The sequence below is a fragment of the Corvus cornix genome, unplaced genomic scaffold, assembly GCF_000738735.6.
Source record: "Corvus cornix cornix isolate S_Up_H32 unplaced genomic scaffold, ASM73873v5 scaffold10, whole genome shotgun sequence".
NCBI classification, from domain to species: Eukaryota; Metazoa; Chordata; class Aves; order Passeriformes; family Corvidae; genus Corvus; species Corvus cornix.
In genome coordinates this window covers 96,406-109,367 of record NW_024108679.1, presented here as the reverse complement: position 1 = coordinate 109,367, position 12,962 = coordinate 96,406, and the positions used below count along the sequence as shown (strand labels likewise).

At 51.9% G+C, this 12,962-nt stretch overlaps 1 protein-coding gene across 1 annotated transcript; it reads left to right on the top strand.

The window, feature by feature from the left end:
• Positions 1-2,442: 2,442 nt before the first annotated feature.
• Positions 2,443-3,423, top strand: LOC120412075 (olfactory receptor 14J1-like). The gene has a single exon (XM_039572406.1). It carries the CDS (start codon positions 2,665-2,667, stop codon positions 3,421-3,423), a length of 759 nt encoding a protein of 252 aa, XP_039428340.1. The 5' UTR covers positions 2,443-2,664.
• Positions 3,424-12,962: the final 9,539 nt, after the last annotated feature.

The following is a 12,962-nucleotide window of genomic DNA, read 5'->3' as shown; positions in this document are numbered from 1 at the left end:
AGATTGATATTCATATTTTAAAAACTCAAAGGTTGTCCACACTGGGTCAGACCTCAAGGCACAGCTTCTCTGACCAGGCCAGACCTCCTGAGGAGAGACCCTGCATCAATACCAATCACAGAATGCTGCAATCACCTCTCCTCTAAAGAGAAATTTAGTAAAATACACCCTTTAAAATAGGAATGTGGATTTATTAGAAGCTATTCGAAATATTTCTCCATAACTGGAGTAGGAAATCTTCCTAATCAACTGCACCAGACCAGAGGGAAATCAAGGCAGAGCCAGGGTTTGTCAAGACTTGCTTGGTCCTAATGAGCCCCGTGGTGCATTTGGTGCTGAGCCCTGGAACCTCAGGGCCAGAGAGGAGATTGCACAAACCTTTCCAGGAGTCAAAGTCAGGGGAAACACCCAAAGTGTCTCAAAGTGTGGATGCTAGCAAGGGCTGGCAGAGGAATTTTCCTGTGAAAATTTCGTTCTCATGAGAGGGCAGTTAGAGAAATCCAGCTTCTCAAAGCTTCTCTGTGAAAGCTTTTGCTCTCATGAGAACTGGATGGACAACAGTTTGAGAGAATGTAAACCATTTTTACACCTGCAAGTTGTTATGAGAAATGTGAAAATTATTTTCCTTCTTTAAGAATAATATTTGGAAATGGGTGTATTACTGCTCAACCGATCACCTTGAGAGGTGGCGGGTCAATGGGCCAATCATGTAATTTCTCTTTGCGAACCATGCTATAAAAGGTACGGGTGATTAAATGAGGCCACTTCGGCCACACAAGTCTGACCTGGACTTATGTCATGATTTTCACCATCTCCATAAGGATAACAGTGACATCGAAGCATTAATGGGTCCCACTGAGGTCCATCCCTAACACATCATGGTGTCTTTGGAGGAGAGAACTGGAGGCCAGGATTGCACAAAAACCTCTCAGAGACTCAGTGTGGAAAGGAAAATCCAAAGTACCTTAAAATCCTTGAGTATCTCAGAGCATTAATGAGCCCCACTGAGTGTCAATACAAAGCTCTCAAGGGACTCGTTAAAGCAGATAATTGGAGGCCTTGATTGCACAAACCTCTCATAGTGTTGGTAACAAAAGGGGAACACCAAGTACTTAAAAAACAGAAGTACCTTGAAGCTGTAATGAGCCCCACTGAGTGTTGTTACTGACAAAGGCTCTCCAGGGACTAATGAAAGCAGATAATTGGAGGCCAGGATTGCACAAGGCTCTCAGACACTCCCAGGCAAAAGCCAAAGCCAAAGTCCTTTGGAAAACCTGCAGTCCCTGGGAGCATTAAGGAGCCCCCAGGGCCATTCCTGATCAAGGCTCCCCAGGGACTCCTTCCAGCAGATCCCTGAGGCCACTGGGATGTGGGGGGATGCTGAGGGCAGGACAAGGGGGGTGACAGTGCCCAGCCTTGCTGGGGCTGTGCCAGGAGGCCCCGGTGCCTCAGGACAAGGTGTCTCCTCCCAGCCCTTGGTGGCCCAGACGCTGCTGTGCCCCAGGGCACCAAGACTTGGCTTCTCTTTGTCCCCCCCTGTCATCCCTGCCTCCAGTTCTCTGCTCTGACTGCAGCCTGGGGACACTTTCTCAGTCGTGTCCCTCACTGGGACCCATTAACGGTATCAGGATCTTTGGAGTTTGAATCTGACTCAGAATTCTTGAGAGGTTTCTTCATCTCCCTCTCAGGGACTGATGTTCAGGGCCTCAGCACCAAAGCCCCGAGAGGGTCATTCCAGTCCTTGTGCTGTGTCTGTGCTGCTGTGGGGCTGTGGGCAAAGCAGTCCATGGGAAAGGGGAATGAGCTGAGCCTCCCTCCCTGAGATACCATCGTGGGCACACCCAGGGCTCTCCTGCTGTGTCCTTCCAAGCTCTGAGCTGCCCTCCTGGGTGCAAATCTGTGCCAGAGCCTCTCGGAGTCCCCTGAATGTCCCCCGGGGAAGTGCAGAGATGCCACAGCTGAGGAAATGCTGCTGGGTTTGCCAAGGGCAGCGTGAGTGTCCCTGGCAGAAGGGGGTGCTGAGCCCTTGCTCAGAGACCTTTAGAGAGGGTGAGACATTCAGGGATGCCTCTGCTCTGGGCAGGCTCTGGTTTATCCCAGGGTGAGCCGGGAGTGTGATTGTGCTCTGATTGCAGCCAAAGGGGCAAGCCCAGGGCAGTTGGGAACAAGCCCATGCAGCCCCTCAGCTTGCCCTGAGCCACAGGGAATCCTTTGCCTCTCACCTCTCTCAGTGGCAAACGTGGAGTGCAGCAGAAATGCTGGGGATTTCTGACCCCAGAGAATCAGGAATGATGTGTGGGTAGGAAAACATTTCCTAAAACTCACTCCTGCCATCCCTGTCCTGTGGAACGGAGAGTAAAACTGCTACCAAGCCTTTCTAGGAGGGATTGCACTGACAAATCCTGACTCTCCAGCCTTGTCCCTCTGCCACACGGCCACAAACCCAGGGCAGCGGGGCAGGGATGGCTCCTCGAGAGCCCCCACGCTCAGGCCTGGCTGCTCCTGGCACACTCAGACAGCACAAGGGGAGCTCAGGCAGGGCCCTGGGTGAAGGTTTTCCCAGAGCAGGAACAAGGGTGGGGGAGTCCCAGCAGGACAGTGTGCAGGGAATGGCACAGGTTTGGCTCCAAGCAGCCTGTCCTGACTTGTCACTGGCCTTTCTCCATGAACAGGTGCCCATGGCCAGACACAGCAATGTCCAACAGCAGCTCCATCAGCCCCTTCCTCCTGCTGCCATTGGCAGACACGCGGCAGCTGCAGCTCCTGCACTTCTGCCTCTTCCTGGGCATCTCCCTGGCTGCCCTCCTGGGCAACGGCCTCATCATCAGCGCCGGAGCCTGCGGCCAGCACCTGCACAGCCCCATGTTCTTCTTCCTGCTCAGCCTGGCCCTCACCAACCTGGGCTCCAGCTGCACCACTGTCCCCAAGGCCATGCACAATTCCCTCTGGGGCACCAGGCACATCTCCTACACAGCATGTGCTGCTCAGGTTTTCCTCTTTGTCTTTTTCGTTTCAGCAGAGCTTGCCCTCCTGACATGCTACGACCGCTACGTGTCCATCTGCAAAGCCCTGCACTACGGGACCCTCCTGGGCAGCAGAGCTTGTGCCCACATGGCAGCAGCTGCCTGGGCCCACATGGCAGCAGCTGCCTGGGCCAGTGCCTTTCTCTACGCTCTCATGCACACGGCCAATACATTTTCCCTGCCCCTGTGCCAGGGCAATGCCCTGGGCCAGTTCTTCTGTGAAATCCCACACATCCTCAAGCTCTCTTGCCCTAAATCTGACCTCAGGGAACTTGGGCTCCTTGCTGTTAGTGCAGGGTTAGCCAGCATGTCAGCCCAAGCATTACTTTCTGTTATGAAACCTGGCAATTTAGTGCAGCTTCAGGTATGCAAAATGAATGCACCCGAGGCTGAGTATTAATCAGTGGCCAAATTCAAAGCTACCTGAGATCCACTCAATAAACCTGTCGAACAGAAACAGCGTACTGAACTTCCTGCAGCACTCATTGTGCTTCAGGAGTCAATTTCCAAGGTGAATTCAACTCGGGGTCCCCCTTTTAAAATTCCAAAAAGTGAGGATAGCTGTGCTGTGGTTAGCCCTGAAGTGATACCCAGCAACTTCTGAGCATCATTCAAAGCCTTAATAGAAGCTGAGAATTGCACCTCTTAATGTTGCATTCTAATCCAGAATTCTGACTCCTAAGTATTTCCAAGGAGATGTATCTGCATCTTTCCTTGGAACTCTGGAAGCATTGAAAAAACAGGAAGCTGCACTAGATAAAGCCATAGCAAACATGGTGAAATAGGAGGGACTAAAGACTGAAAAAAAGCCCGCAAAGGGGATGGCTGGAGAGCCTGTCCACCTCAATAAATCCAACAAAGGTCTAACAAAGCAGCCAAAGCAGTGTTCATGGTTCAAAAGGAGAGGCCCTGAAAGTTCTCAGTGACTACGAGAAGCCACAACTTTCTCCAATTCAGATAGAGATGAATACTCACAAGAAGAATCCTTACAGCATGACTGGAGTCTAAGATGCCTATTGCAGCTGTGTAAAATCCACCCTGGCTGAATCCCAGGTGCTCCAAGGTAGTACAGCAGGCCTGTGTCAGGGGAGCTATGCCCTGGGGAAACATTTGACTCCCCTTTGCACTCCTGGTCAAATTCCCTAAACATATTAGAGGTTGACCATTAGCATGAAATACAGACTGGCAGTATTCTGCAACATGACCCATCCTGCCGCATCTTCTGCAGAGAATAACCCTGTTCTCTGTGTTTCTCTGCTTTCTAATTTGATTTGGAATACTCTTAACACTAGGCCTCTTTTGTCCTAAATGTTTCCAATCAAAACATTCAGGTTTATCCATCTGACCTGAATTGAAAAAAACCTGTTGCACAGGAAAAACCTGGACCCTCCCATCTGTGTTATTATCACTACTTTGTTTCATTGTTGCATTGCATTTGTGGGCTCGCTTCTTGCACTTAGGCTCTGTTACACAATCCTGCCGCGAAGCAAGTGTTAGCGTGGCAACGCTGCTCACCCCTCCGGCCAGGAGAGTGCCCGACTGGGAGATTGGCATGTCGGCCCTGGGCCAGAAGGCGTGGCCGTGCCCCACCGTACAGCCGAGGCTGCCACTGCTGCTTTCGGCCATGCCAGAGCTGGACCAGCAGGCGGGGCCGTGCCAGAGCTCGGAGCCTCGGGGGGCAGGGTGGCAGGGGGTGAAACCCTGAAGGCTGGAATTCGGGCGGCGCCCGGAGCCTGGGACCGTGCGGCTCCAGTCCACCGCCGCTTCCGCGGAGGAGTGGGGATTTCGGCAGCCGGCAGCACAGGCACAATTGGCTCCGCTCCCATCTCCCACGGCGCAGGCTCCAGGGGCGCAGACGCCAATCCCCCAGCTTCCGCCCGCACTGGCTCTGGGGCCGGGGGCGAGGCAGTGCCAGAGCCCAGAACCTCGGCGTCTAGATCAGCGGAGGCCGCAACAGGGGCTGGGTCTGCTGTCCTGCTGTATGCACCGCAGCAGCTGACTCTGACGCTTGTGCGGCCGACTCCAGCGCTGTGCATGGAATGTCCAGTACTGCAGCCGAGCCTGGCACTGGGACTAGGTGTACCGGTGCTTGTGCCAGCCCGGCAATAACTGCTGCTTCCATTTTCTCTGGCAGTGCCGCGAGTTCTGCTCTTATGTCATGAAAAACTGCTAAAATCCGTTCCCCCATAGAGACAGAAATCGGGGAACTTGGCTCCTTCGCCTGAGCCGGGAGCTCCCCAGTCATCAGCGCATGCTCATAATAGGCCAAAACTATAGAATCTTGTGCGGGACCGAAATTCACAGGATACAGGACTGCAGGGGAACGGGGAGGCATGGCCGTGCCCAGAACAGACCCGAGCAGTCCCTGTAATAGCGGCACAGGCAGCTGTAGCATGGCGGGCAGCGATGCTAAGCCCACTGAAGCCGCGCCCGGGGCTGCGGTGGGTGCTGGACCCACCTGGCAAGCGAGTGGCGGCGGATTGGCCACCGGAGCAGCGAATTCTGCTGAAACGGCCACCACTGTGACTCCTCCAGGCCCCTCCCCTCCTCCCCCCCCGCTGGACGGCGATGGTGGAGCTGAGGGCTGTGCCGATCTGGAGGGCATGGGATCTCCCAGAACAAAACACGAAAGACAGTCCGTTCCGTCCGTGGTCGGAGAATGTTCCCAGGACACAGAATTAAGCAGTCCTTTCCCTTTTCCTCCATCTGCGATAAAATTGTCAGCTCCCAGGAGCGTTATCGCAGATTTTAAGACAGAGAGTACTTCATTCACGTCTTTATGTCCCATCTTTGCAGTCCATGGTTCTGTCTCACAGCTTCAGTGAAGGAGAAGCGGCGCACGTCCCATGTCTCCATAGGTCCGATGTTCGATCAGAAGGCACCAGACCCTCTAAAGTCCAAGTGGTTGTATATGCGTCAGATGAGCACCAGATGCTTTTGGTACCCATCAGCTGCGACACCAGACCCTCTAAGGTCCGGTTTCGGTACTCACTCCGTTCCATCCAAGACCTTCTAAGTCGGTGCGGTTGCCGTACACGTCGGTTGGTCACCAGACGTGCATGTCGATCGGTCACCAGATGTAGTACACGTCACGGGTCACCAGATGTCGCTGTTATCCCCAGAGAACGGCGGAATCATGCATAGGTCTAGGTCAAATTATATGGCCAAAGCAAAGCTAAGACCTCATTTAATGAATAGCTCATCTTTTATAGTGTAGTTTGCAATGAAGAAATTACATAATTGGCTTATTCACTCTGTGGATACAAAAATGCTGTTAGCAAGAATTTTCTTGCTTCTTTCTAAGCCCATGGGATACTTTTCTCTCTCATGAAGAGATTAGCAGAAGTTCTATAAACTGTGAACACCTGTGACCTTGTAGAACTATGTTTATGGTACAGTAGAAAAATATTTTGGCAATGGATGTTTAGGATTTCTAGCCGATCCAGCCAGGGGTTGGCTGATCCTTTGTCCAATTAGACTATGAAGAAAAAAGTCTAGAAAAAAGTTTGTCAAATAATTAAATAAATCAATCTTGCTGCACAATTCCTGCCTGCTGGATCTCTCTCCTCTCCTCCCTACGGCTGCAGGATACAGTAATATTTGGTGATCCCGACGTGATCTGCACGCTGCAACATGTCCATCATGCTGCGAGCCAAACCGAATTTCTTTAGAAGTACAGTGTTCCCTTCCCCGCCCTGGACCGGGATGTCTGACAGGACTGAGAAAATGGTGAACAGCGGCTTAAAAACCGACATTGTGTTAACGGTCTGGAAAAGTGTTTTCAGTATAATGCGCACCTCCATTCCTGAAAACTCACTTTGTGAGTTATTAGACTGGGCTGCCCTGCATGGCATTTCCCTGGACAGAGACACCGCCCTGGATTTTGGGCTGTGGCAGGAGCTCAGCTGTGCTATCTGGCGCGACCTTCCATCTGAGGATCCATCAGTGCTAGAATTATTACGCACATGGCAGTTCTTATTTAACCTGCTGATAGACCTTGACTATGGCAGCATGGCTGGCTCACTTGTCTCGGTGGTGGAGCTCCCGGCATTATCCGCTGGCGCAGTGCCAGTGCTCCAACTGCCAACAGAGCTGAGACATGCAACAGAAGCAGCAGATGCGGCGGCCGTACCCCAGCCGGCAGCAGCGCTGGGCACGACAGCAGCACAGGGGCCAGCAGCGGCTCCGAACACTGCTGTGGCACAGGAGACACCTATCTGGTGCTGGAGCGGCTGCAGCACCAGAGACAGCCGGAGCAGCTCCAGCACCAGATCAGTTGAACCCAGCCGAGGTCGTGTCCCGGAAACAGGCTGCAGTTCAAACCACAGCGCAACCAGCTGCAGCCTGGCTGCCAGTTTCTCTTCTGGTCAGTCCATTCCTCCTGGCCCGCCTTTGTTCGTTCACGGTTCCTCAAAGTTGCCTTTAACTGATGATTCATTGTTGGGCAGTGAGACAGAGGAGGCTTTGGTCCCAAGTCATAAAGCAGCTGTAGCCGGGAGGCAAAAGAAAAGGCTGCTCCGGTCTCACCCCTGGACCTTCCCGGACGGCACTGTGACAGTGTGTCTGAGACACTACAACTGTTTCTGGGAGTCACTTAAGATGTGGGCTCTGGAGGAGGGGAATCAGGATTTATTAGAAACACTAGGGATGCCAAGCAGAGTTGAAGATCCTGAGAGTAATTGGGAAGCTGTTACACTGCATCCAACGGCTGTGCCAGTAGTTCAGGATAGTAGTGACACCCTGAAAGGGGAGATCCAAGCTTTCCCAAAGTATAAGATGTCTTGGTTTTGAAAGACAGGTGTCTGCTGAGGAAGGCAGGAGCCTCCCTTGAAGTGGCAGATGCAACCCCCCTTCCCTCTGAGTTATTATAATTTTGAAATCAAGGGCTTTTAGGCAAAGATATGGGAAATAGGAATAACAGTTCTTTACTATTATATATCTATATGTGTATAACCAGTCAAACAAACAACAATAACTATGGCAGTAACAGCAAACCATCACAAACCCAGTGCCAGCCTTCTCGGCTGTCAGGCCCTTTCCCCTCGGGTGCAGTTCCGCTCGCAGCCGGCAGGGGCGCTGGCGGCTCCCGGTGAGCAGGGCAGGTGCGATGGTTCCCCGCGGCTGCAGGGGGCGCTCCGGAGCGAGCTTGGGGAGCACGCGGCACTGGTGCCCTGGGATCCCGGGGAGGGATGGAACAAAGGCTTCACAAACCCCTGGGCAGCTGATCGTGGTGTCCGGCCGGAGCCTCGGGAACAGCAGGCTGGAGCGGCAGGGACGAGCACAAATCCCGGGTGGCAGATGAGATGTATCCAAACTGCAGAGCTGCAGTGGGAACCCCCCAGAGGTCTAGGCAGGCAGGATGAGCAGGGCTACAACGTAACAAAGGCTCGAAGCAACAGCGGGGGCAGGGCAGCCACGCCCGGCTCCCAGCTGGGCAGGGAAGGCAGGCTTGGGATCCTGGGGTTTCTCCGGCAGAAGGAAAAGCAGCCAAAGAAGCAGCCTCCCTCTCCGTCCACACGCCGGGGACTGACTGACCACACACCCAGGTGAAACAAAAGAGTAGCCAGATGAACCCCTCCCTTAATGGCTAGGTCTTTTGTTTTTCTGAAGTACCCAGAAATTTGTCCCCCTAGTAAGATGTATAGGGAAAATTCCTTTAACAGAAAAAACCCCAGGAGAACTCCTAAAACCCCAACAATCGGGAAACTTCCACTGGGGTGCAAGGAGGGGGAATTGCTCTCCGATGCAGTCGCTCCCCCAGAGGGTGGCACAGGTACAGGCACAGGCCTACTCAGCCACCCTAGAGACAGCACCCAGGGATCAGACAGTTTTGACATCCACACCGCAGCAGCAGTCAGACTCTAGTGGTATTTATAAGGTTCCCTTGGACGCATATGGACTCTTAGCCCAGGGATCCAGTGCGATGCTGGTGGGAAAACATGATGTTACCCATCAAGGAATCTTAGTGCACTCAGGAGTTATTGATGCTGACTTTAAAGGTCAGATTCATGCTATGGTCTCCACGCAAAAACCCCTTGTCACTATTCCTGAAAAGACCTGCCTTGCTAACTTAGTGCCTTTTAAGTCTTGTGTCCCCAGCATAGAAAAACAAATTCATGGAAATAGCGGCAGTGGATCTACAGGACTTCCGCAGGCCTTCTGGACCAAAGGCCACAGATGACATGTACCCTGATCCTGCTGAACGCCCATCGGCCCCGGATTCAGCTTCGAGGTTTGATTGGTACGGGTGCTGATGTAACTATCATCTCCTTCTCTGCACGGCCTGCCTCATGGCCTTTAGCTCCTGTGGGATCGGCCATTGCAGGAGTAAGAAGAACCACACAGAGCTATTTAAGCAAATAGCCTATGATGGTGAGGGACCCAAAAAGATGCACAGCTACAATTAGGCCTTATGATACTACCACTTCCCTTAACCTTTGGGGGCCAGATGTGTTGGGAGTTTGGGGAGTACAAATTGGGATAAAATTTTAATAGGGGTCACTGTGTGTAAGGGCGCACAGTATCCTAGAAGGAGAGATCTAAATGGCAGGTGCTGAAGGGCCATGAGTCAGGCTCTGCTCAGTTAGTTGACTTAAGGGCTGTTACCATGGCTTCTCAACGATTCTCACAGGAACCTTTGAATTTGGTTACTGACTTCTCACATAGCAGATATAACCCAACGCTCAGATTGTTCATTTCTGAAGGAGGTGAACAATGCGGCTCTGTTTTCACTGTTGCAAACCTTGTGGTCTGCAATTCAGGCTCGAGTGCATCCGCATTACATTCTGCACATTCGAAGCCACACCAGTTTACCAGGTTTTCTAACAGAAGGCAATGCCAGGGCTGACATGCTGGCCAACCCAGCGTGGGTAGGGCCTCAGCCAGACAAAATTGCACAAGCCAAGGCATCGCACGGTTTCTTCCATCAAAGTGCACATACCCTGCAGAAGCAGTTTCATTTAACGCCAACCGAGGCGCGCGACATTGTCAGCGCTTGTGCTGACTGTCACGGACTCGCTGTGCCTTTGCCAGCAGGGATAAACCCCAGAGGGCTAAAAGCCTTGCAGATTTAACAAATGGATGTAACTCACATCCCAGAATTTGGTTGGCTAAAATATGTGCACGTGTCTATTGACACTTTCTCCTCGGCTATGTGAGCTACTGCTCACACTGGAGAGAAGGGCCGTGATGTCATTGCCCATTGGAAATTGGCTTTCTCAGTCCTGGGCGTGCCAGCTTCTGTGAAAACCGATAATGGTCCTGCCTACGCCTCGGAGAAGACGCGGCAGTTTTACACCTATGGGGTGTAGACCATACCTTTGGTATCCCACATTCTCCTACTGGCCAAGCCATTTTAGAATGTGCTCATGGCACTTTGAAGCATGTTTTGGGCAAACAGAAAAGGGGAATGCATGGAGAAACCCCACAGAGCCTACTAGCAAAAGCTTTGTATACAATTAATCACCTTACAGTACCACAAAATTCAAATAATCCTGTTATTCTGAATCATTTTCTCTCATTGCAGTCTGCAGGCAACACACAACTGCCCCGGGCAAAAGTCTGGGTACGGAATTTACTCACTAACCAGTGGGAAGGGCCCGCATGAGCTTATCGTTTTGGGGTCGTGGGTATGCTTGCGTTTCCACAGATACTGGGCTACGGTGGCTACCTTCAAAATGCGTTCGCCCTGACCTACGGCACCAGAGGCAGAACAGGCAACCTCCAAATGATGACCAGAATGCCAACCATCCAAATGGCGACCAGAATGTGGATCATCAGCCTAATGACTCTTCTGATGATGACCAGGATGTCGACCATCAGGCAGATGGTCCTTCTACAAGCAGAGACTGAACTTTAAATTTCTTGTTATGGAGTCAGATAGTTAAAGCCTTAAGGACATATTTAGAATTAATAACTGATGTAGTTATTAATAGTAGGGTTGTTATCTTATAAAACAAAAAGGGGGAATTGTAGGTACAAAAATGCTGTTAGTGAGGACTTCTTGTTATTTTTCTAAGTCCGTGAGAGACTTTTCTCTCTCACAGAAGAGGTAGCAGGGAATGTAAACAACCAAGCCACCTGCAACCTTGGAAAGTCTTGTTTATGGTATAGTAGAAAATATTTTGATAATGGATGTTTTAGGATTTTGGCCAATCACCCCCAAGGGGTGGCTGGTCCTTTGTCCAATTAGACTATGAAGAAAAAAGTCTATAAAAGAGTTTGTAAAATAAATAAATCAATCTTGCTGCACAATTCCTGCCTGCTGGATCTTCTCGTCCTCCTCCTCCCTATGGCTGTGGGACACGGTGATATACTGTAGGAACCAGGCCTGCAGTAATACCCTGGGGACAAGAGGAGAAGACTGGGGACTGTCACTTCCGATGGAAGGAGAGAGAGTTCCACATTTTGACTGAGCCCCACGAGGGCCAGTACAAGGTGAGACCCCAAGCAGTGGAAGCTCAGCTCCCCATGGCAGGCACAGCCGTGGACTGGAGATCCCCACGGGCTCAGAGGACACACAGAGGTGGGGAACAGGGTAGGTTACATCCCTGTGCCATGGTGGCCCTGTCCCCAGCTCCATGTGCCTCTGCTCCCCCTCACACATGGCTGCAGGTGTCAGAGACCCCTGGACAGGGTGGGAGGGGTGTCAGAGTGGGGGGTACCTTGGAATAGCCCACGTGGGTTGTGGGGTGGGGGGCACAGGAGGGTCTGTGGGCAGGCGGGTACCTGGGTGCACGGGCCCCTGGGATCACTCTGGCCGTCCCACACTGCCCGTGGTGCCCTGCCCCCACCTGAGCATGTGGGGGCACCTGTGAGGGACAGGGGTGACTCAGAATGTCTCACAGCGGGGCCTGCTGGAACACAGGAGACCATAGTGAGGTTAGGTAGCCCCATTGATCCAAGGGGCCAGTGTGACACAGAGGAGCCTCATGGAACCCAAGGGACCAGAGAAAGGCTATGGAACCTCATGGAACCATGGCTCCACTATGACACGAGAGGGCCTAATGGAGCTCAGGAGACCACAGTGAGGTTATGGAACCTCATGGAAGAAGGGCTCCAGTATGACACAACAGGTCCTCATGGAACACAATAGTCCATGGTGAGGTTGTTAAACTTCAAGGATCCAAGACTCTAAGGTGACACTGAGTGGTCTCATGAAACACAAGAGACAAAAGTGAGGTTCTGGAACCTCATGGAACCACAGCTCAAATGTCCCACAGCAGGGCCTCATGGAAAACAGGAGACTAGAGTGAGATTTCAGAACCTCATGGAGCCGAGAGTCCAGTGTGACAGATGGACCAGATGTGTCCAGATGGACCTAATTGTACTCAGAAGACCATTCTGACAAAATGGAACTTCATGGAACCAAGGCTCTAAAGTGAAAGAGCAGGGCCTCATGGAACACAGGAGACCATAGTGAGGTTACAGAATCTTATGGAACCAAGGCTCCAGTGAGACACAGCGGGGCCTAATAAAACACTGGAATCCACTGTGACTCTATGGAATCTCATGGAACCCAGGCTTCAAAGTGACACAGTGGGGCATCATGTAACCCAAGGGACCATTGTGAGGTATTGAAACCTCAGGGAACCAAGGCTCTGATGTGACACAGCAGAGCTTAATGGAGCACAGGACACCAGAGTGAGGTCATAGAACTTCATGGGACCATGGATTCAATATTACCCCACGTGGTCTCATGGAACCCAAGAGACCATAGTGAGATATTGGAAACTAATGGAATAAAGGCTCCAGTGTGAGCGACACACTGTGACTCTATGGAATCTCATAGAACTTAGGTTCAAATGTGACACAGCGGTGCATCATGTAACCCAAGGGACAAGAGTGAAGTTATGGAACATCATGGTACCAAGACTCCAGTGTGACACAGTGGGGCCTAATGGAGCTCAGGAGACCACAGTGAGGTTTTGAACCTCATGG

Coding starts and splice junctions, on each gene's coding strand:
- LOC120412075 (XM_039572406.1), top strand. CDS start 2,665: ATGAACAGGTGCCCATGGCCAGACACAGCAATGTCCAACAGCAGCTCC.